General features: G+C 44.5%; 1 protein-coding gene across 4 annotated transcripts in view; it reads right to left on the bottom strand.

The window, feature by feature from the left end:
- Window positions 1-25,669, bottom strand: part of Bmp2k (BMP2 inducible kinase) — a 98,213-nt gene that overhangs the window by 61,781 nt on the left and 10,763 nt on the right. For 2 of the 4 annotated variants that reach the window (XM_021164002.2, XM_085836888.1), the window contains exons 2-3: window positions 4,043-4,161; window positions 875-980 (exon numbers count right to left, since the gene is read on the bottom strand). In XM_021164002.2, the coding sequence (XP_021019661.1) occupies window positions 875-980; window positions 4,043-4,161 (225 nt within the window). Of the gene's footprint in view, window positions 1-874; window positions 981-4,042; window positions 4,162-8,086; window positions 8,506-15,466; window positions 15,506-25,669 lie in introns of those variants that run through there. The other 2 variants (XM_085836890.1, XM_085836889.1) reach the window with 2 other exon arrangements.

Genomic DNA, 25,669 nt, shown 5'->3' with positions numbered 1-25,669 from the left:
ACAGCCTGCACTATATGAATCCTATCTCACAGAGGAAACTCAATGGTGACTGAGGAGACAACTCAGTAGGTGCAGTGCTTGCACTGAAGTGTGCAGACCTCAGCTAGATCCCAGAGCAACTGTAAGAAGTAGGTGTGGTGCAGGCACCTGTGACCCCAATGCTGGAGCAGTAGAAACAGGAAGACCCTTCCGACTCATTGCCAGCAAGACTCGCCTACTTAATGAGCTCTAGATCAACTGAGATGCCCTGTTTCTAAAGCCAGTGGAGTGTAAGCACTATGGCTGGGCATGGGGCTGGGAAAAGGCACTGCTACCCAGCCTGAGGACCTGAGTTTGATCCCCAAGACCCACATGATGGGAGGAGAGAGAGAGAGAACCACTCTCACAAGTGGTCCTGTGACCTATGCTGTTGTTTGTGTGTGCCCTCCTTCACAAACTCAAGCACACATATGCACACAAAGAAATATAATAAAAAATGTTTTTAAATCCCCTACAGGCACACCCACACAGATACACACTAAGAAAACTAGCCTGTGCTGCCTAAATGTGTTTACAATACATCTTGCAACGCTAACTCTTGGTTACAAAAGAATTATACTGATAACCACAAGTATAACTTCACTAGCTTGGGTTTCTTGTTTTGAACCCAATTATCACTTTGTTTAATTCTCCATTTGCAGACTCTTGTCATAATTATAAATTATCATTGGATTTTAAATAACTTTTAACAGCATGTGTAATTAAGTCATTAAAGCTGAAATTGCAATAAAGCATCGAGAAGAAGGTAGCAGCTGCCCTGGGAGAAACCTCGGACCTCATGCTCATGGAAAGGGATGTTCTTTTTAGCACACTACAAATGAAGACAGATACTTACCTCGACAATATTCCATTAGGATAAGCACTTCCCACACATTGTCACTAATTGAATTGACAGCACAGTCCAAATAACCGACAATATTTTTGTGGCCAGATAGCTCTTTCTGTGAAAAAGAAATAAAATCTTTAAATTTAGAAAATATAAATCTTAAACTTCTAAGAGTAATGATTATAAGCTTAAATAACTAGATTTAATAAATTTCTAAAAGCAGGAATAAGGTATGAGAAAACAGTATTTCAGTCAGGGATTTTTATGGCTTCATCAAAAACTCAATACATATGGAACAGTCATTATCTAAGATGAATAACCAATAATCATTTGTTTATAAGTTCCATCAGGAAAGTAATAAAAGCAATAATCTACCAAGGACTGGTGACATGGCTCAGCCAGTGGAGACACTGATCACCAGGCCTGAGGGCCTGAGTTCAATCTCAGGACCAATGTAGTAGAAGGACAAAACCAAGCCCCATAAGCTGCCCTGACCTCTCTACACATGCTGCCCCCACAGACCCACACAAAATAAACAAATATAAGTTAGAACTAATCTACCAAAGTATGTGTATAACATACTTTTCAAGAATAAAGTAATAGAATCCTAATAGTATTTATCTTAAAAAAAAAAAAAAAGGAATTGCTAGGAGGTAGAGGCAGATAGAATCTCTGTGAGTTCAAGGCCAGCCTGCTTTACAGAGAGAGTTCCAGGATAGCCAAGGCTACACAGAGAAACACTGTCTTGAAAACTAAATAAAATACAACATAAAATAAAAATTAAATAGAGGAATTAAGCGCTAATGTTAATGAATGAGTTTCATACATTTTCCCTAAACATTATAGTTTATGTTGAACTCTTCCATGGAGTCATGGGTCCATGTACTTTTCACTAAAGCTAAAACAGGAACAAGTGGCCAAAAAACATTTGTGAGAAAGAGCTCATAGGTTAAAGATACTATTAGTGCTGTGTGCAAGGAGATAACACATGGAAAATCTGACAACGTTTCCCCCAGTACAAAGTCAGCAGCAGCAGCAGCAGCATACAGGGGCTGTAAAGAGGGTTGGAGTCCACTAGGGATCCGTGCTGCTGAGCATGGATGAGCATCCTGTAACTACTGTCATTCGCAGTGCACTGAGCTGCAACTGTGCACAACAGTCTACAGTCAGAACTACTATACGCAAAACATGTTAACTCATACAGTGGGCGGTGGGTGGCCAAACAGCAGTTGAAGACCACCACTGCAAACTTGCAATCTTCCCACTATGCCTTGTTTAAAGGCAAAGATGTGCCTGGAGCAGCTGCTAGTATCCTCTCCCTGTCTCAGAAGTATACTAACTCTATTGAGTCAAAGAGCACAGCTCAGTTGTAGAGAGAATATTATCTCTTACAAGCATCACCTGTCAATAAAAAAAGCAGATGGCAGATGAGCTGAGGCAGGAAACAGACGTGGGACACTAGCAGGATGAGAGGGGATTCAGGGAAATGGTGAGAGGCATGGAGATTTGCCTGGAAAAGCTGAAGAGATGGACATAAACTCAGGGGAGCATAAAGGTGGAAATTCGAGCTGGAATGCCATGAAAAAACCGACTTACACACAGCAGTGCATTATCTCGGCTCAAGTTAGGGAACTCAAGCTAGCGTCCCCATTATCTTGAAGCAATTCTTTTTCAACCTGTTTGCTAATTTCTTTATCTATAAAATGTCTCAAAATCTAATCGTCTCTAAACTAGCTAAGAGACAGAAACAACTGGAATTCAAAAAACCAGATCACATTTTTAAGTGTTGAAAAAGAGGTTGATATAAAGAAGGAAGTCCCCTTGGCAGTGAGATACGTGGGACTGGCATTAATTAAGCTGTCTGTCAGTGAAGACTCCTGGGAAGAGCATATGTGGTTCAGTTTGTACTCTAAGTCTGGCTGCTCCTCAAACATTTACAGTCTTCTGGATTTTAAATAAGCATATAAGCCAAGGTGAGAAACTACTCACGGAGATGAATGCACATGTGCATTGCAGCAGCAGCTAGTCCCACACATGCATATGTGCACAGCAGTGGCAGCTACTCTCACACATGCACATGTGCACAGTAGTGGCAGCTAGTCACAGCAGCCGAAAAAGTACAAGCAGCCCAGATGCCTAACTGGGATGCTGACAGAATATCGTGTGGTGGCAGAAAGGAAATGGAGTACTGAAGAACACTACAATGTCTACAAACCTCACAGGCACTGAGATAAGAAAAAAAGAAAACCCATTGTACAGCCCCAGTTAGCAGAAATATTCAGAGCAGAAGTCCCAAGCAGACAGAGCACTCCCTAGGGGCCAGGTGAAGGGACCATGAAATGGGCAGTTAAGTGGGCAGGGCTTTTCTTTTAGGGGTGATGAAAAGGTATTGAAGCTACAGAGGTAGTGATTATACCATACTGTGAATGTGCTAACTAAATCAGTTAATTTTCTATTACCTGCATGTGTTCGCAGGTAAGAACTGAGAAGGAGAGGGAAGAGAAGTGTGAACCAGAAGGTCCCAAGAGCACTGAGGTTGTTAGTAGTCTACTAAGATGTTTTAACTGTACTAGTATTTGGTAAGAGCTTTCCTTAGTGGTGGACAACTGGCCCTACACTGTAAAGTTCACAGGAAAACCAGGTAAGAGCAGTATTGTTGAAATGGGTGGGAAAAACCACAAATTGTTGTCTGTGGATATAAACACAAGATGAATGTAGAATGTGTGGAAAGCTAATATAGTCACCACCTTCAGGATGGGAGTCTCCTTCTGCATGAGAAAAACAGTGCCTAGACTAGTTGAATGAGAAAACAGAGAAGGAGTCGTGGTATGTGGAAGACTGCATTTCTTAAAGTGTTGGGTAGGTGAGCTTGGTGTGCATTATATAATTCTGTAAAGTGTTCTATCCTCCCAGTCCCACACACTTACAGTGAGCACCCTACCTGCTGCACCCACACTGGGCAGTCGAGGAAAGGGTGACCTGGGCATTAGGTTCACGTGTGGCCAGGCGCCATCAACTGCCAATTCCCACAGAACAGTTTAACTGAACGACCTTTCAAGTTTTGCAAGTGTGTATAAACTGATACATAACTTGCCTAAAATACTGTGAATGCTGTGATATAAAACCAAAAGAAAGGGATCCAAATTTCTAAAAAAAAAAAAAAATTCTCTCACTTACCATAATCGTGATTTCCCTTTTACAAATGTTGAGGTCAGGTGTGTTATTGACATACATTCGCTTCAGTGCACATCGGATCCCACTGTGAGTCCGCACCAGGAAAACAGTGGAGAATCCACCTATGAGAGGAAGCCCAATTAATGTAAAACAATCAGAAACTACCATTTAAAGTATATACTATAATATTACTGGGCATGGTGGCACACACCTTTAGTCCCAGCACTTGGGATGCAGAGACAAATAAATCTCTTGTTAGTTCAGAACCAAACTGGTTCAAGGACATCCAGGGCTACATAGTGGGAATTTTTTAACTCACTCTCACACTCACACACTCTCTCTCTCTCTCTCTCTCTCCCTCTCTCTCCCCACCCATTTTGGAGCTAAATAACAGAGGAAAATCACCAAAGACTATATTCAGGACAAAAGTAAGTAGAGTGAGCAGCTTCCTGCTTGAGATCCACCTGCTGCCCTCCTGCATCAGTGAGGACAGTACTTACAGAGCCACAAGCCTCTGCATCAGTGAGGACAGTACTTACAGAGCCACAGGCATCAGTGAGGACAGTACTTACAGAGCCACAGGCCTCTGCATCAGTGAGGACAGTACTTACAGAGCCACAGGCCTCTGCATCAGTGAGGACAGTACTTACAGAGCCACAGGCCTCTGCATCAGTGAGGACAGTACTTACAGAGCCACAGGCATCAGTGAGGACAGTACTGACAGAGCCACAGGCCTCTGCATCAGTGAGGACAGTACTTACAGAGCCACAGGCCTCTGCATCAGTGAGGACAGTACTTACAGAGCCACAGGCCTCTCAAGTGAATCTGCCTCTCTCTCAAAGGGCAACAGACTAAACCTTAGTTTTCCACAGATACCTGTGGCTCAGGATACACAAATGTCTTCACATAACTTGTTGCAATGCTAATTCCTACCCACCCATCTTGATGGCAAGGTATAGCTACCATTTAACATTTAACATAGCTAAGAAGAGACAGCTGGCCTCTCCTCCAGGTGCATGGATGAGTGTACGGTATCCCATGCAATCTGGGATCTGATTTGCTTATTAGCAACTTACTTTAGGGCTGGGTACTCACCAGCTCTAGCTCATGGTACTGAGAAGGCAGGGAATAATTTCCTGCCCAAATGAGAGTGTGTGGTAGGGAAGGCCCCACTCTTCTTTCCGGCCTCTCTGTAAGATGATGCTTAGACATGATGTAGATAATCTGTGACCATGGTGATTAGAAAGAAAATGGCTCAGGACAGGTGGACCACTGAATTAGCAAACCTCCCTCCAGAACTCAAGTGAGAGACAGTAAATGCTTTCTTTACCTACTCCAGTTACTGAGACAGTCTCTTTACTGCATCTGAGAAAGTAGTTCATTTGAAATACATAGTTAGTGCTATTAAAAAATCAATTATTTTATCAAATCTAAGATAAGAGTCTCACATTCATTTAAGACTCGTTTCTGGTATAGAACATTCTGTAACATGTTTTTCTTATAGGCATGTTGATTTTGTTAAAACGTTAAAGGCATGATTGTTAAACTTGTGCTATTGTTGGAAAATATGAGACACTCTAGATGTTTTCAAAATGCACAAGAGACTCTGCAAGGGATACAGACCTGCCAGGAGAATAAGTGTACACTGGCATAAGTACATGAGTCAGTGACAGTGACTGCTGACTTTACTAACCCAGAGTCACTCCCCTTCTTAGATCTACTCTCTAGAGAGAAACCTCGCTCTCTCAGGGTTCTTGTATGAAACAATTCATGTAACACGGAACTGAGGTGTTCCCTCCCCCATCCCCACTATTTGCGTGTGCACGCACACACACACAAGATCATAAAATTAAATGATGGTAGGCTTTGGTAGATAATTCTACCCAGGTTTTACAAGCTATTACACAAACACTTGTGAGTTTCGTTTGTTTGCTTGTTCTAACGAGTATTCCCATGCATGTATGAGCTAGCTCTGCATTGGTAGTAGAAAGGACGATGGCGAAAACTGTAAGCTGCTCACACAGGCTGCAGTGAAAACAGAGGCTGGTTAAAGAGAAGACAGAGTTGCAACAGCAGCATCTGACACACTGAGGTGATGACTCAGAGGCTTGGAATTGAGTATGACGTAATCAAGTTGGACAGGTGAGAAGTGGCCAGAGCTCTGGGCCACTGACAGCTGGACAGAGAGCCACCACAAAGCCCTAGATGAACATAAGGTGCAAGTGTCTGTGCTGGCTAGCTTTATGTCAAGTTGACACAGCTACAGTCATCAGAGAAGAGGACGCCTCAATTGAGACAATGACTCCATAAGATCAGGCTGCGGTAAGCCTGTAGACATTTTCTTAACTAGTGATCGATAGGGGAGAGCCCAGCTCAGTTGTGGGTGGTGCCATCCTTGGGCTGGTGGTCCTGGGTTCTATAAGAAAGCAAGCTGTACAAATCATAAGGAGCAAGCCAGTAAGCAGCCCCGCTCCATGGCCTCTGCTTCAGCTCCTGCCTCCAAGGTTCCTGCTCTGTTTGAGTTCCTGCCCCGACTTCCTTCAATGATGGACTATTATGTAAAAACCTAACTTAAATACTTTCCTACCCAAGTTGCTTTTGATCATGGTGTTTCATCACCACACTAACCCTAGCTAAGGTAGTGTCCTTCTCTTCTAAGTTCTAAGACCACTTCTAACAAGAAGCTTCCACCTAAGAGAGCACGTTAGACCACCTCTAGACAGGGAGCTAAATATGGGGTAACCAAGAGAACTACACGGTGGTGGCTGGGAGAGAGACAACGCTGCACCACAAGGAGCGACACGCCTAGTCACATGAGTGTGAGAACAACGAAAGAGTCTAAGGCACAACCTTGAGATACAAGGCTGGAAGTCCAAATGTTGCCCAAGTGACTAACAGCACAAAGTCAAGGTCAGGAGCAACAAAGCTTGAGTCAGAGAAGGACAAAGGCAGCTTCAGTCACCCCGAATTGGGCAGAGGACACAGAAACAAGGCACATGCACAGTCATTTCCCTGACTGGGCTAAGTAAAGGACACGCACAGAGCACAGAGCGTGAGGCCTTCTCCTGGTTCAGTCCCTGTTAGCCCAGAGAGTTAAATAATCCCAACAGAGCCTGCCTCCACTTTTGTCCAGTTTTCCCACAAAAACCTTAAACAGAGCAATTCAGAAGCCTTTTCCTCTCTTGGAAACTCCTCAATCTCTCAGGAGTCTCTCTCTTTTCTTTAGCTTCTCACCATGTCTCAATCTCTCGGTGTTCTATAAACAAAACTTGCTTCCACTTTGCATATTCTCACCAGAGTTGGCATTTTTAAATTTTCATTGGCATAATACAACATGGAGCCACTATCTCAGGATGACCTTTGGTGACCACTGAGTATCCAGCACCATAAGGCTGTGGTTCAAGCGGAACTAGGCAAAGGGTCCCACCATACTGAAAAGCCCTGAACCATATGTGTCTTAGGGTCAGCCTTCTTCCACAACCGCCATTAACAGAATGATACCACACCAGCCACAACAGCACACTGGCACCTATCCAGCCACCCTGCAGGATTTAACGAGTAGCTATTCTATTACTATACCATATATGCACATATAATGGTTTAATCCATCACATAACAAAAGCCATTCGGGTGACCTGTGTCTTGGGGAGTGTGGTTGTTTGTTGTTATTTCTGATGATGTTGCATTAAATACCCTCCTGTTGCTGTACTTCTTTCTGGGATAGCTCAGTTCTGACTGGTTTTGGTTTTGTTTGTTTCTTGGTACTGGGAAGTGAAACATAAAGTTCTTAAGGGCTGGAACTTTTGTTTCTACAGAAAAGGTTCCCAAGCTAAGTCAATAAAGGGAAAACACACTTCAAATTCAATGCTTTCAACAACATGCTAAAATGTCAAAGAAACTTCTAGTTGCAAGCAACTGAGACAGGTTTCTTCGCCCGCCCTCAGGAGACCTCCACAGCCCTGAAAGTGTTGTGGATTTGACAGGAAATGCCTCTCAGTTTGCTATATGTCTCTGAGAGCCACCAGCCCTCACATTAAGCATCTTTACCTGAGTTTGTGGACCTCTGCCATGGGTCAACTGCATGTCCTTGGTATCTCTCTCTCCCTAAGACTTTTCCTTTCCTTTCAGTCAGTAGAAGTTCTCCTCAATGTAAAAACAATTCTTTTCTCCTGGTTGTTTGTTTCACTTGGCCCACATACTGTGTTCGCAAATGAAAAGGCTGTGTGCTGTGCCTATGAACATAAAGGAAGAGCAAGAGAGAAGACACTGCTGTTTGCCAGCCCCACGTAACTGAAGAAGGAAAACCATCCTGTGCTGTCAGAGGCGCTGTGGTGTTACATGCTAGGAGGTGTGCTGTTTGCTGAACATCATAACATTAAGCTGGGGTCCAGTGGGAGAGCTGCACTGACTTTGGCACCTTAAAGATGCTTGCTTACCATGTTTAAACATTCCGTAAATTTAAACTTGCTCAACTACTGGTTCACCACAGACATCTTAGAAAATATCATTTCTGGACAACAAAGATATGTTTCAACATTATTTGGTCTAAGCAATTCCTTTCAATTCTAATAGGATCCACCCATAGTTGGGATAAGCCCCAGAGTATTCCCCTCATATCAAACAGCAAATTATGTTCCGGTGATTATGTTCCGGTGGCTTGATTACAAATTATTAAACTGAAAAGGAGTCATGGAAAAGTCAAAAAATTTGGAAGTCACTACAAGATATCAGAAACATGCAATAAAGTCATCCTGCATAAATATTGCATGTTCATACCATTAGATTTACTATTGCATGAACTTTAGTTCTCACCACTTGCTGTTTGTACCACACAGTGTAGCTGGTCCTATTTACTAATACAGCATTTCACTGGGTATTAAACATGAAGTAGGATGCTACCAAAATGAAAAAAATCTTTGAATTATTAAAACTGCTCAGTCTTCCCATAAAGGAAGACTGGGATTTCTTGAATCCCTTGTTAAAACTAACACTTGCTAATTTCTTTGACATTCTTCTACCTGTGAGTAAGAATGTTCTCAAGTCCTCATTTAAATCTGCCCACATGTTGTGAAGGAAAGTTATGAATGCTCTGTGGTTAGTTACATCTAGACGGTGGGCATGAGGTACTCCCTGTAGCACTTTCCACCTTTCTATGTGCTTTGAGGTTTCTCTATTGAGCTGCATCCATAACCCTTGTTCTGAGACAGCACTTCATCACGTGATCCAAGCCGGTCACGGTCTCCCAAGTGCCTGGATTACTTCCGCCCAGTTCTAACAGCTCTGAAGCTCTGGGCTTAGTCCACCCTCCCCTATGTACGCTGGGGATCAGAGCCTGGCCCACTGCTCTCCCAGTGTCTCACCATGGCCACTGAGAAGCAGTTTTCCTAAGACAGCCACTACTGCTGACTTTACACTACAGACTTTCCCCAAAAGGACCATTAAGTCTCTAGTGACAGAGAATGTTTTTGGTAGCCTAGCAACCTTCAGCTCCAACATCCCAACACATGAAACACTGCATGTTTATCTAAGACTTGGCCATGGGTGGTGATGCCTATGAAATGTATCCGGAGAAAGCAAACTGGGGGTGGGGGTGGGGATGGGGGAGATGGTAACCTGTAACCTCCCATGTGATCTTTTTTTCTTCCCTGTACATTTTATCAGCAAAACAGAGGAAGGATTTAACTATCAGCAACTCCTAGCTCCAACCATGGTCAAAGAAAAATGATGGGACTTTGAAGCCGTGTTCCAGATAAGTAGGAAAGGCACTTACGTGTGTCTGTGTGATCTGAGGCATAAGACGGTTCTTCCTCCCATTGACTGCTTATCTCCGGTACAAGAGAGCCCTAGGTTAAGTCAGCAAATCCAAGGCTTTCTCGTAAAAGCGCAACTCTTTCTAACGAGGAATGATTACCAACGTACATTCTTGCCAAAGCTATTGTTATCAGTAAGGAGAATGAATCAGAATTGAGGTTCATATTTTATTTCTTTCCTGTAACATCACAAAGAATTTAACATATTTCCACTTTGTAGATAAGAAAGAGACCAAAGGAAGCAGACAGCTAGTCTAACAAGAGAGAGCCATGTCTTTTATTCCCCTATAAATCTCTGGTTCTAATGATTGTTACAGCCCACATCTACCCATACAGGTATTTGCCAAACAAAGTGTATAATAATGAACAAAAGGATCTAGAAATAACAGAAGTGAAGAACAAGACAAATGAAGAAATCAAAAAAGAACAATGCCCTTCCCAAATTTTTCTTAAGAAAATTTGACTTAATAAGCACAATACCTTATGTATAAAAGGCAAACCATTTTTAAACTGGATATTGTAAAGCCTTTAAAGAAGACAAAAAACCAATGGTACCCAAGTGTGCCTGTAATCCCAACGATTTGAGAAATAAAAGCAGGTAGATCAGGCACTTGGTCATCCTCAGCTACAGAATTAGTTCAAGGCCACAAGAAATCCTATCTCAAAACACACACAAAAACATCCCTATGGCACAAGCAACTATGAACAGTGAGTATACACAATGAACCACTTCAAATTAAAATAATATACGAAAGTTCCTTAAGCTGTAATACTTGAGACTGTAGTCAGGTTTTTAAGCTGTAATACTTCAGACAGCAATCAGATTGCTCAATCTCTCTGAAATATTATAACTAAATATAGACCGTTGTTCCCATCAGCCTGCAGGTGGACCCCTTCCCCAGAGCACACACCATCAGTTCGTCTTGGCCACTTCCACTCCCAACAAGCTCAGTGTACTGTCCATTTACACCTAAGCTGTGTGTGCTGCAGGCGTCTGAGTCTGCGGCCCTCACAAATGTACTAACACAAACTCACTGAGCACAGTAATTACTTGGGCAAACTTGCGATCACTCTTCTCTAACTGATTCCACTATAAAAATAAGGTCTATGTACATCTCAATTACTATAATATTAGCAATACCAATCATCTTGACTGCCACCCAAATTATCTGCAGACTGAATAACTTAATATTAATCAATCGATTTAGCTGGGAAGTAGTTCTAGTTCATCTCTGAGTCCTCATTCCTTGATGTCGACTGTATTCTAATGGAGAATACAAATTATAGAAAACTGAACACAAGTTCATTATCATAGACCATGTTTAACATTAATATAACAAGCTGTTTAACACCTTTCTGGTTCTTTCTGGTTCCCTCCTAGAAAAAGTACTTTCAATTTGACAATTAATTGTCAATATTATTTCAAATAGAAAAAGTGTTTCATCCTGGAAGCAAAAATGCCCTGGGTGGTCAAAATGAAGTCAGTCAGCATACTTTGTGGGAATTTCCAGTACGAGACCACTTCATATGCTTTCATGTAATTATCACGCTTACCTCTAAATCTGTTTTCAGTATTAACTTCATTGCTCTGCTTTTTTACAATAAAAATTGGAAGCAATCTTGTTCCAATCACGACAAAATTAGATAGTAAGAATAAGCTCAGTCTATAGAACAGCAGGTGGCTACAGTAAGCAATGTTTATGATGTATTTCAAAATATGTTAAAATAGAACTTAGAATATTCTCAACACAAAGAAATGGCAAATAAGTTGATGGATTTAATAACTTCACACTATACACATGTATCAAAATATCACACTGTACCAAATAAGCACATCACAAATTTTTAAAAAGCCAGACGTACTGGCACACATCAGTAATTCCATCAATAAGGAGATGGCAGCCAGCCTGGATTACATAAGATGCTGTCTCAAAATACAAGGAACTGTAGAGATGTAGATCAATAGTAGAATAGGCTAAGGCCCTAGGCTCAATCCCCAGTACTATAAAAAACGCATAAAAATCTTAAAAGAGAAGTCATAAAATACACACTGAAAAGAGGGTGTGTTCCTTAATCTCCAGGGATACACTCTTGTGCTCTCAATAACTGACTGCATTCACTGCTCTCAAAACGGAGCACCTGTGCAGCCCGACTCACTGTTTGGGTCCTTTCACTTGCATTGCTGTGGTCCTCCGCGGTGGGGCATTCTTTGTATGATTTTCATCTTTCTGCCTTTATGCTCCTCCCTCGGAATACAGCATGAGTCCATTTCCCAAAATCCTTACTGCCCTAGTCACCTTTACCAAAATGACATCACAGTCTCCCCCGGGTGGTTTTCCTGCGTGTGATATTTACGTTCGTTTGATTTTCCACACAGTGGCCCAACATGTCACCTCTGTATTCACATCCTTTCTGTGGCTCCCATTTCACTTAAGTCAGAAAAAAGTGGGAAAGGATTTTACCTTGAGACAGAAGACTGCAGTATCTGACTCTTCCTCTGCTCTAACCTCTCCCCGCCCCACCCCCACACCCCTCCATGTCAGGGGCCTCACACTTACTTTGTTCTACCTGGAATGCACTCACCTGAGACTTTCTCCCTGCCTTCTCAGCTCCCTCCTACCTTTCCAGGCACCAGGATTTACTGTGCTAAGTCTCTATAACAGACTCTCCCAGAGTTTTCCAGGAACCATCATGCCCTGCTTCATTTCTTTTCCCTTCTGAGGCTTTACTGTTTCTTGTTTCCATCGCTGTGCAGCATTTAAAGCTCATGAGTAATTCAATGGATTGCTGTGGCTAACTCTGTTCCGCCTGCTGTCTCACGGGCCTGACACACTAAGAGCATTTACTAAGTCCATGTTGTATGGCTAACTCGCTATGTACATGCTGTGTGACTAGGCTATGTGGATGTTTTGGTCTGAAATACTGTTCTAGCAGTGTCTTCTGAGGTAAAATAGTGGTGCTAGTTGTCATGCCCAGATGTGCAAGTGCTGTTTTCTACACACTGCTTTAGCTCCTTTTTCACCATCATGCTTACCTGCAGTCCACCCTCCACCCCACAGCCCTGCTCACCTGCTCCCTCCACCCCACAGCCCTGCTCACCTGCTCCCTCCACCCCACAGCCCTGCTCACCTGCTCCCTCCACCCCATAGCCCTGCTCACCTGCTCCCTCCACCCCACAGCCCTGCTCACCTGCTCCCTCCACCCCACAGCCCTGCTCACCTGCTCCCTCCACCCCATAGCCCTGCTCACCTGCTCCCTCCACCCCACAGCCCTGCTCACCTGCTCCCCTCTATCCCACAGCCCTGCTCACCTGCTCCCTCCACCCCATAGCCCTGCTCACCTGCTCCCTCCACCCCACAGCCCTGCTCACCTGCTCCCTCCACCCCACAGCCCTGCTCACCTGCTCCCTCCACCCCACAGCCCTGCTCACCTGCTCCCTCCACCCCACAGCCCTGCTCACCTGCTCCCTCCACCCCACAGCCCTGCTCACCTGCTCCCTCCACCCCATAGCCCTGCTCACCTGCTCCCTCCACCCCACAGCCCTGCTCACCTGCTCCCTCCACCCCATAGCCCTGCTCACCTGCTCCCTCCACCCCACAGCCCTGCTCACCTGCTCCCTCCACCCCGCAGCCCTGCTCACCTGCTCCCTCCACCCCACAGCCCTGCTCACCTGCTCCCTCCACCCCACAGCCCTGCTCACCTGCTCCCCTCCACCCCACAGCCCTGCTCACCTGCTCCCTCCACCCCATAGCCCTGCTCACCTGCTCCCTCCACCCCATAGCCCTGCTCACCTGCTCCCCTCCACCCCACAGCCCTGCTCACCTGCTCCCCTCTATCCCACAGCCCTGCTCATCTGCTCCCCTCCACCCCGCAGCCCTGCTCACCTGCAATCCACCCTCCACCCCACAGCCCTGCTCACCTGCTCCCCTCTATCCCACAGCCCTGCTCACCTGCTCCCCTCCACCCCGCAGCCCTGCTCACCTGCAGTCCACCCTCCACCCCACAGCCCTGCTCACCTGCTCCCTCCACCCCACAGCCCTGCTCACCTGCTCCCCTCTATCCCACAGCCCTGCTCACCTGCTCCCCTCCACCCCGCAGCCCTGCTCACCTGCAGTCCACCCTCCACCCCACAGCCCTGCTCACCTGCTCCCTCCACCCCACAGCCCTGCTCACCTGCTCCCCTCTATCCCACAGCCCTGCTCACCTGCTCCCTCCACCCCACAGCCCTGCTCACCTGCTCCCTCCACCCCACAGCCCTGCTCACCTGCAGTACACCCTCCACCCCACAGCCCTGCTCACCTGCTCCCTCCACCCCACAGCCCTGCTCACCTGCTCCCCTCTATCCCACAGCCCTGCTCACCTGCTCCCCTCCACCCCGCAGCCCTGCTCACCTGCAGTACACCCTCCACCCCACAGCCCTGCTCACCTGCTCCCTCCACCCCACAGCCCTGCTCACCTGCTCCCCTCCACCCCGCAGCCCTGCTCACCTGCAGTCCACCCTCCACCCCACAGCCCTGCTCACCTGCTCCCTCCACCCCACAGCCCTGCTCACCTGCTCCCCTCTATCCCACAGCCCTGCTCACCTGCTCTCCTCTACCCCACAGCCCTGCTCACCTGGTCCCCTCCACCCCGCAGCCCTGCTCACCTGCAGTCCACCCTCCACCCCACAGCCCTGCTCACCTACTGTCCACCCTCCACCCTGCAGCCCTGCTCACCTACTGTCCACCCTCCACCCTGCAGCCCTGCTCACCTGCTGTCCACCCTCCACCCCGCAGCCCTGCTCACCTACTGTCCACCCTCCACCCTGCAGCCCTGCTCACCTGCTGTCCACCCTCCACCCTGCAGCCCTGCTCACCTGCTGTCCACCCTCCACCCTGCAGCCCTGCTCACCTGCTCCCCTCCACCCCGCAGCCCTGCTCCCCTCTACCCCACAGCCCTGCTCACCTGCAGTCCACCCTCCATCTCACAGCTCTGCTCACCTACTGTCCACCCTCCACCCTGCAGCCCTGCTCACCTGCTGTTCACCCTCCACCCCACAGCCCTGCTAACCTACTGTCTGTCCACCCTCCACCCTGCAGCCCTGCTCACCTGCTGTCCACCCTCCACCCCACAGCCCTGCTCACCTGCTCCTTCCACCCTGCAGCCCTGCTCACCTGCAGTCCACCCCAGAGTGATTTGTTTGATAGGACATGGCACTACACATATGTAAGTCTAGCATTTGGGAGGCAGAAGCAGGAAGACCACCGCCAGTTCAAGGCCAGCTTGGTCTGTACAGCACATTCAAGACTAAAGTTGAGACCCTATCTCAAAAAACAAAAAAAGAATAAAAATACTGACTTACAAAGCAGTAAGTTGAATGTCTTCTTTACGGAATAAGGAAAAGTGGAGGGAACCCTGGACAGTAGCATGCAGCTGAGAAGAGCACTGTGCTCTCTAAAGGAGGAGCTTCATCCTAGCATCGCGGGGAGGGGGGGGGGGGGGGGGGGGAGGAGGGGATTGGGGGGTGGGGGAAACCGGGAAAGAGGAGAACATTTGAAATGTAAATAAAGACAATAGCCATTAAAAAAATTATGACTTAAAAAAAAGAAAGAGTATTAGCCATAGTTTGGTAACATACCTGTACCAAAGGCAAGAGAGCCAGGACTCTACAGTTATAAATTCTCAGGACTTCTGTTTGTGAACTGACCCATCATATGGAGAATTAATGGAGGAAGAAACAAGAATGGTAAAGTATCAGTACAAGGTAAAGAAAAATCAGTTAATTAGCATTATAAAATGTATATTTCTACCTTAAAATATTTTGGACGCCTCTTAATGGAGAAAAAAAATAAAATTGTTTGTAGAAAACAAAAGTCTTGACATTATATACTAAAGTTTTGTTAAATATTCACCCTCCAAACCCTTATATGAAATAAAATATAATTTAGGATTTACTACATTTAGATATTTGCTGTACAGGAATAATGTCATTCAAATCTGAACTTTGTTACTATAACAGCTAACCTTGCTGTTTTTTGTTTGTTTGGTTGGTTGGTTGGTTGGTTTTTCACGACAGGGTTTCTCTGTATAGCCTTGGCTGTCCTGGAACTCACTCTGTAGACCAGGCTGGCCTCGAACTCAGAAATCCACCTGCCTCTGCCTCCCGAGTGCTGGGATTAAAGGCGTGAGCCGACACTTATGCTTTTTTAAAGTGATGAGCCAGTGGGTTAAATACCCAGCCTTGCTTCAGAACTGTAGCTGTACTGCAGAGTATAAGCCATTCCAACACAAAGCATTAACATGACTTGATCCCAGGAAGCAAAACTCATTTAGAATACCTGGAAACTGAGCTAACCTGACATTAAATAACGTCCATACAACTAGGCCCCAGTCACCAAGTTCTGAGGTAGTTAAATATACAAGATAGACTAAGAAAGCTAGCATACAGAAAGCATTAAAATGTGTCCTGACTATCCACAAGGAAGCCAGGATGTGTGGCAATTTCACATCCACTCCAATGAAAATCCACTTTTTTTTTTTTTTTTTTTTTAATGTGGAAGAAGAACCAGATCACAGTGAGCAGAATATGTTAACTCCCCTTTTATCACGGCTCTGGCCCTAACCCACCGCCAGTGCTTACACTGGCACTTCAACCATCTCAAGTGTGCCAAGGAAACACAGTGCCTTCTGTAATTACTTCAGAAAAGGATACCAAGGAAAATCCCAACCGGAGCCAAAGCATCGGCAGAAAGCCTCTATCTGCTACACTGCAGAAGCATCGGCAGAGAGCCTCTATCAGCAGCTACACTGCAGGCCTGATACCAAAGTCTTGGCTCAGGAAACAGATACATATTTACCCATTCTGTCAGCCCAAAGAAAAGCACGGGCTACAGTGTTTCAAATACTTTTACCTTGAGTTACTGAATACAAACAAGACTTTCAAACCGAAGGAGCAATCAGTAGAATTCTTCCCTTACAAAGAAAGCTTGTCTAGTTGCTATTTATCAGATCTGTCAGTGGAGCACATTTGCTCCCAAGTCCCTGTGCTTAGTATTCCAGGCTCAATGTGTCCTCTCCCCACTGGGGATGGAAACCCAGCCCACATCATCACTGCTTTCCAACAACATGGACAACTGGAACACATCAATGAAGAAGTCTGTGTTTGACCTGGGTTAACAAGCAAAAAGCCTGCCACTACTGCTGAGCTGTTTGGGAACTTGGCTAAGAGAAGGTTATTTTGGAACCCACTTGGACAGCATCCTTGTGGCTTACCAGTTTGATCAAGCACGGCATCACTTGGGTAGAGCTAGTAAAACTCTTCCGACAGGCATGTTCAGCCTGGGTCACTGTGGCTGGAGAGATGGCTCAGCAGTGTCCTATTCTTACAAAGGAACAGGGTTTGTTCCCAGCACCTGCGTGGGGCCTCTAACTCCAGCCCCAGGAAACCCAGTGCCCTCTCTGGCCTCCACATGTGTGCATACACCACACATACCTAAAAATAAGTAGTAATGACATAATACTTTTTAAAAGCCTTTAAAATGTGAAATGTATTCTTTTGTTAAAAGCCAGTCATACTGAGATAGAACTTGTATATTAAACAATACACATTCAACATTACAATAAATGTGAAAACCTCTCCCAATGAAAATAGTTATATGCGCATCAGACACTGGAGGGAAGCACAGCCCGGGACAACAAAAGCACCATTCTTTAGATAATCATGATGACTATAAATGGCTACAGACATTATGCAAATAAGCATAATATATTACAACAGTGTTTAAATCATGAATTTTGATGAATCGAAGAGCTGACTGATGAAAGAAGCCATGAGGCTTAAGGGAAGTGAGCAGGGGCATATGGGAGGCTCTGGAGGGAGAGAAGAGAAGGGAGAAATGCTGTGATTAAAACACAGTCCCAAAAGGAGATGCTAGCTCATATAGAAATGGATTGGAATATGTAACCAACTGGCTTTTCAACACTCCTGTTCCATGTATTTCTCCCCATCCTTAAATCATCTCTTCAACTGCTTTTAAAGGTTAAGGACCGTGTACAAAGTGCTGGAATCCAGCCCAGCACAGAAAAAAAGAGGAAAAGAAGATGGGGTAGGTTTCCAAAAGGTATCCAACAAGTCTACCCATTTCCCCTGTTCCCTTCCACCACATTTCCAGCTTCTCGCCAGCCCTTTGGCCTTGGCTATCCTCGGGAGTAACTAACCACTTTCTGACTGGATTTACGGCCCACTCCGGAAGCTAGAACCCATTCCTATTAGTGAGCCTGTGGCTAGGTAGGTCATGGGCCGTGGGGAATCTGCTATCATCATTCTGCTAAGCTGACACAGTATTACAATACTAACTTACAGCTGTAAGCCCACATCAGTGCCTTGCCCATCTCTCCCCCGAGAAGTTTCTTCACTCAAGAGATGGCATCAGCAGAGACTCCCAACAGGTCAGCATGCAGAGAATGAGAGCCTGCAGAGTGCTCAGCCCTAACTGGACCATCTGTTATCACTCTTCATCCCAAGGCTGGGATCACTGTGGGAGAGGGGGCAGGAGACCATAGGAGCCAAGGTGGAGGATAACTTAGGAAAGCTGTCTTCCAGACACAGTGGGAGCTGTGCTCTGGACTCACTGCAGTTGTCACAATAGGAACAAGAAGGGGACACTCAAGCCAGACAACACTATGTACAGAAAGAGAGGTGAGCAAGAGAGCTCGCCTCCACCTGAGATGCTACTAACATCCGAGAGCTGCTGGGAGAAGCAGGCAGCAACAGTGTGTGACCCTGCTAGGCTGACAATCTTCCCCAGTAGGCCAAGAGCAATAGAGCAACTTCTGGGTGGATGGGGGCTGGGGATCACAATGGATGGGGAAATTCTCTAGGCAACTAGAAGATTTCTGCAAATGTTCCAGCATAAAGCCGTGATAATACCACTGCCATTTCTTAGCTGTGTGAGCACAGTTTATAGAAACATTTTGATTAGAGTTAGTTAACTTTTCAGACAGGGCTAGGGAACAGCTGGGATGTGCCCTCATTACCTAACATGTGTGTGCTGGACTTCTAAAATAAAATGAAATTCAACAATTAACATGCTGAACAGAGCCAAGTGTCACAAGCAGAGGGTACGTTGTCATCAAAGCACTGAGTATCCAAGCATAAATTATCACTCAACTTAGTGACATGGATCTTAACGATGTGTGGTTGGCTTAAGGCAGGCATTTTACCTAAAAGACCAATTAGTCACATATGTTTTTAAATAATAAGTCCAGTGAAATTCTGTGAAGGTTTCTGGGTAAGAGAATTCACTGTGACTTCCCTAAAACTTCTTAAGTGGCAGGTTTAGTCACCCTTGGGAAGGAACATGGTCAGCTTTTGCAAATTATTTCCAGAATCAAACAACTTATTTTATGACATAGAAAGTAATCAAGAAAGGAAACATAGCAAGTCAATTTCACTGGTGTAGTGTCTACAACTACGACATTTATAAACTATCCCCATAACCTGTGAGGTGGCACACACCTTTAATGCCAGCACTTGGTCAGAAGGAAGAGGTGGATCTCTATGAGTCTGAAGCGATGTCTATGGAGCCGGAGCGGCCTTCAGCCCCTGCTCCTCCTTCCTACCTTCCCCGCAAGCACCAGCATCTGCTTTCACAAGGACTTAGCGCTGGTAAAGCACACCCACTTTGCTTTGTCCATGCTTTTGTGCTCTTTCTCATAAGTAACATGGCATAGTTGTTAGGTTTTACCCTTCCATGTGTCTTAACACAATCAAGTGAAAGAAGCCCACCACAGACAGACAAGTACAGCAGAGTTTCAATTATTGAAACTCCTATCAGAGTCCAATTCAGAGACAAAAAGAATGGTGGCCAGAGACTGGGTTAAGAGAGGATAGGAAGGTAACATGTGACAAAGAAAATAAAACTAAGTTTAAAACGTTATTCCTATAATCTAGAAGTTACGTCCTGAGCCATCCTGTGACATTAAAGCATCCATACAACAAAGCTGAGAGACTGAAACGGGTTGGGTTTCTAGAAGGCATCCCATTTCCCTTTGTTTCCTTCCACTAAATGATATAATTTCACATTTTGTGACTTAAAATTTTTCTTTACTAACATGAGTCACCTTTAGAGAAACTAGCCCATTAAAAACATCCAGACAAGACATTCCTAGATAGGGACGTTCATTTTATCTTTGATTCTTAGGCCTTAAAGTAAGACTACACAACCAACCAAGGGCAAATTATGATCTCTCAAAGATCAGAATAATCAACATGATTTTTATAATGATGAAAGGTTACTTCACTCACAATATGAACATATGCTATTAAGCTTATGGAGTTTCAGGACCTAACTGAAGAAAACGTCACTGAATGAATTTTAAAGGGAGAAAGACAAACTGAGTCTGTGGCTCACACCAGGGATCTCAGCACACTTGGAGTCCCACCCAGGATCTCAGCACACCTGGATCCACACCCGGGATCTCAGCACACCTGGACCCACACCAGGGATCTCAGCACACCTGGACTCACACCCGGGATCTCAGCACACCTGGACTCACACCCGGGATCTCAGCACACCTGGAGTGCCTGAGTAAGAGATGCATGAGCTCAAGAGCAGCCTGGGCTACATGCTACATTCCAGAGCAGCCTGAGTTAAAGTGTGAGACCCTGCTGCTACCACCCCAGACACACACTGAGGGGGGAAGGGAGGAGGAAAAGAGATTATTCCTAGAAAAGAATACTTAATAATGTGAACAACAATTTCCTCCTTTACACAGTATTCATGGCATATCAGTCAAACTCCCAACAGTGAAGAAACACCTAGAATCCTTAATAGACCTCAAGTCTTCCCCTCAATACAGAATTACTGTTCTTGAGATTAAAGACCTAGATGAACCTGAAGACTGAGCTGCTGGGAGTTGCTGGTTATGGTTCTGACACAACAGGAACAATCAGGAACAAGAGGCAGGCGGAGATCTCTGAGTTCTGCACAGTGCCTGTCTACTGATGATTCCTGCCATAACAAAGTGGGTATTCACAGTGGCCCTCATGGTTTCACAGTAGAAGCAGTGTCATCACCTCACCCTTGCTAGGAACGCAGGCCCCATGAGGGAGCAGCAGCTTAATAAGCCCAGGTCGGCTGTACAGCCTTGGGTTTGAGAAACACTGTATCAAAGGCTGGAGCAGCCAAGCCACAGTCCTAAAAACTTTAACACAGCTACAGCAGCCAGCTCCTCAGACAGAGCCCCTCCTCACAACTCTCACTCACAGAGCCTGAATGCAGCCAAATAGTTCAACTTACCTCCACTCCCACATAAGATATTTTCTCTACGTTTACCCGCATTTTCTTTCCTACAGTAGAATAGTCATTTTTAGAATTAATGGACTGAGTTAGTCACCTGTCTGTTGCTGTAACAAATTACCCAAAGGAATTAAATAAAGGAAAGGAGGTTTCTTTGGTCCCATGCCAGTTTAAGAACATACAAATAAATCAATAAATAAAGAAATAAACCAACTATTAAAATCCTTTAACCAAAACAACAACAACCAGAGCAGGTATTTGTGAGCCCTAAACAAGCAGTACCATTTGCAAAGTGTATAGTCCATACAACCAACAATACACAATACCTCAGCCATAAACAACACACATCTAACACAATGTAAGCCATATATAATCTTAAATTTTCTGACAGTTACATTAAAATATCAATTAGTAACATTAATTTTAATAGTATATTTCATTTGACTGAACATATATAAAATAATCTTCTTTCAATATATAACCAATATTATAAAACTATCAGGATCCAGGTATGTGAAACAGAGTACATATAGCATATGTGAGACCCTGAGTTCAATCTCAGGCACCAACACACACACATACATATGTTTAATATGAATATACATTTATAGATATTTATAAATATTATATGTGTATATATATATATTACATTTTTCATAATAAAGCTTTAAAATCTTGTGTTTTATGCATATCATATGTATCAGACCAAACTAGCCAGCAGACACCTGTGACCACTAGCTCCTAACCCAGGACAGCTTTACCATACAGTATAAAAAAAGATTCTTACTAGTGCTAGGCCTATATGTGTAAATCTGTAACATTATTTTGGCTGCATGAAGTATATAATGAAAATTCAGTTTCACACAGATGTAGGTAAAGACTATTTTTAATAGTCTTCTTAGAAAATTATATATAAGTATATACCTGTATATATCTATACCTATCTCTCTATCTATATATGTATGTATGTTATTCTTTCCTACTCAGGTAAAACACTAACAATTTGTTTCTTAAAGACCAGTTGCAATATGGCATCTGAAACCTTATCACTGACTTTTTGTGCTGTTATATTTAATATCCATGTGTTAATCGTGTGCTTTGTAAATGATGTGCTGGAAAATACAGCTCAAGCTATACAGCTGTTCCATTATACAATTTTTTAAATTGCATTTGTTAATATCACCTGTCCCCTCAGTCATTAAAGTAATGAGGCTGTCGACGTTATAATGGCAGATACAAGTTCTCCAGGGTTATAATTGTTTTTTGAAAGTTCAAATTCCAACATTAATAACACCTGTCAGTTGTTTTCCCTAAATGACACTCACTCCAGCACTTGAGAGAACTGGCTGCCAGAACCCAGATCTAAATGCATAATCAGTTTGTCAGCCATGCCTTCAAATAAAAATGGTATTCCGTAAGGCAGGATTCCGAAAGCCTTTTCTCAATTATTCACCATGTATTCACCATTACACTGCAAAAGCAAGCCACATTTCTCATGTCGTTTAATGATATGAAACACATTGCCAGTTAGGTAATGAGAAGAAGCTCAAAATCACAAATAGTTAGGAACATGTGCATGAAAGCCATGACACACCATTAGGGTACGCTCACAAAAATCACAGAACATGGCCGAGTACTGGACAGACGAGGAGGGTGGAAAGTTGGGATCACTGTGCACTGCTGGGACTGTAAACAGTACAAACACTATGACAAGCAGAATGGAAGCCTCCGAAAACTAGGCACAGGATAGATAACAAAAAGTTGTACAACTAGGGATTCATGCATGCATTCGTGCATACAATATATGTGTGTGTGTGTATACATATATATACACACACATGTATATATATGTGTGTGTGTGTGTGTGTATACATATACACGTATACATATCAACATATATACACAGCAATTGCAGCCTGTCTTAGTCAGGGTTTCTATTCCTGCACAAACATCATGACCAAGAAGCAAGTTGGGGAGGAAAGGGTTTATTCAGCTTACACTTCCATACTGCTGTTCATCACCAAAGGAAGTCAGGACTGGAACTCAGACAGGTCAGGGAGCAGGAGCTGATGCAGAGGCCATGGAGGGATGTTCTTTACTGGCTTGCCTCCTCTGGCTCCCTCAGGTTGCTCTCTTATAGAACCCAAGACTACCAGCCCAGGGATGGTCCCACCCACAAAAGGGGCCTTTCCCCCTTGATCACTAATTGAGAAAATGCCTTACAGTTGGATCTCATGGAGGCATTTCCTCAACTGAAGCTCCTTTCTCTGTGATAACTCCAGCTGTGTCAAGTTGACACAAAAATAGCCAGTACACAGCCTAAGGTAGAAACAACCCAAATGTCCATGAGCAGGTGAACAGACACCCAAATGTGACATAACTTATACACATGGAGCAGCACCGGACTTTAAGAGGATGGGGAGCTGGTTTTGAAGGCACAGGTCAGTGATCCCAGCACTTGAGAGGCTTAGGCAAGCTGGTTCCCTACCTTTAAAAAAAAAGATAAAAGATAAAAGAATGAAATTCTGCTGGGCGTGGTGGCGCACGCCTTTAATCCCACCCTTCAGGAGGCAGAGGCAGGCAGATTTCTGAGTTCGAGGCCAGCCTGGTCTACAAAGTGAGTTCCAGGACAGTCAGGGCTATACAGAGAAACCCTATCTCAATAAAAAAAAAAAAAAACAAGAAACAAACAAAAACAAACAAACAAATAACAACAACAAAAAAAAGAATGAAATTCTGAGGCAAACTATACCAGGGACTAGTCCTGAAGAGATGACGCTAAGAAAGCAAGGTATGAAAGGACAAATGCTATCTGCTTCTACTTCTGGGAAGTGTCTAGATTGCTCAGATTCCTAGAAACAGACTAGTGCTTCTCGGTGGCTGAAGGGAGGGACAGGGGTTTCCATATAGGCTCTGCTAGGCGCTGCTTTGCTGGGTCCAGCTGACAAAACTGGTGCAGTTCTACATGGTGTACCGTGAAAAGCCTGGGTACATTATCTCATGTAGGGCAGAACTTCTCTAGCAGAAGAATTACAGATTAATTCAACGGAAGCCGGGTGTGGTGGTTTGAATGAGAACTGTCCCCCAGAGGCTGATGTGTTTGACCCCTTGGTTCCTAGCTGTTGGTGCTGTTTGAAAAGTTATGGAACCTGTTTGGAGGAAGTACATCAATGGGGTGGTCGGGGGTGAGAGTCTTTAGCCTCACACTACTTCCTGTGTGTTCCATGCACCAGGCCCTTCTCCCTCTACCTTCCCCCATCCTGCTTCCTAAGGAAGCTGAGATGTGATCTCTCAGCGTCCTTCTCCAGCTGCTACGCTTCCCCTGCCACTATGGACCTCTAACCCACTGGAATTGTAAATCAACTCATTTTAAACTTTCCAAATTAATCAGTCTTGCCTCAAAAGCTGTAGCACCTGATTTGATGATCTTCAAAAAGAATAAACAAGCCTTTAACTCTGAAACTCAAGATAAAAATAAGAGTATTGCACCCCCATAGTCCTCCATCATTAAAAACTCTAGCTGTCTTTCAGAGATACCTAAGTCCTCCAGCCTCCTGACACCAACGAGCAAGTCCTCGTCTTCATCAAGAGGCCTGCTGTATGTGCACAGGGCCTATGCGAGGCATTCACATTAGAGGAAGTGCTAGGGTAGAGCCATGAGGTCTAAGGGCGAGCTACATTCTAACCAACACCAGCACTGTGACTCTGGGCTCCATCACCTACTTCCCTTCCCGCAGTTAAAAGTGAGGGAACTAAAATTAAATAAGCAGTTCAATTATGAAAAATCTGACGACAATACTAATTCTATTCAATACAATGTTTAGATCATTTTCAAAAGGAGACTGATATGTTATCATTAATTCCGGATTTTATACACCAGACACGAATCCTATCTCTAGTTTTCCAAAAGGTGAAAATCAATAGACCTGACTTCACATCATCCATCATGGCTGAATATGAGCTGCACCCAAACGGGTAAGTTTCGTAGTCAGTCCCCAGCTATTAGCAGTGTTCAGAGGTGCTGAGGTTTCGGGGCAGGGAGGGACAGGCCTATGAGGGTGTGCTTTTACAGGTCACCCCTAGTCTGTGCTCTCCCCTTCTCTCCGGCTCTGTGCAGCACGAGGTGAGCCACTCTGCTGCAGCACACGTTCCTTGCTATTCTGTCCCCTTGCTGTCCTGGAAGCCATGGCTAAGACAAGTCTCTGTTAAGTTGTCCTCTTGGGTCGCCTGTTACAGCAACATTAACTTTCTGAGATGCCTGCAGCTTTCCAGCAAACAGCAGTGCTGGGATGCAAAATCAAACAAACTGTTCATGTACGCATCAAAGTGTCCTGGTCTACAAATTTATGACATTCATAAAAATCTAATTCTGAACAACGAAAAAATTTCATAAATGTGCTTCCTACATCTTCTTTGGATCAAACTATCACAAATACATAGTTAGTAAATAAATAAATAAATAAATAAAACCCTGGAGCGATGGCTCAGTGGTTAAGAGCACTGACTAAGGCCCTGAGTTCAATTCAGCAACCACATGGTGG

Source organism: Mus caroli, unplaced genomic scaffold, assembly GCF_978045245.1.
Source record: "Mus caroli unplaced genomic scaffold, Mus_caroli_1 scaffold_4, whole genome shotgun sequence".
Taxonomy (NCBI): domain Eukaryota; kingdom Metazoa; phylum Chordata; class Mammalia; order Rodentia; family Muridae; genus Mus; species Mus caroli.
The sequence above is the reverse complement of the archived record's forward strand: the minus strand, read 5'-3'. Positions and strand labels throughout refer to the sequence as shown.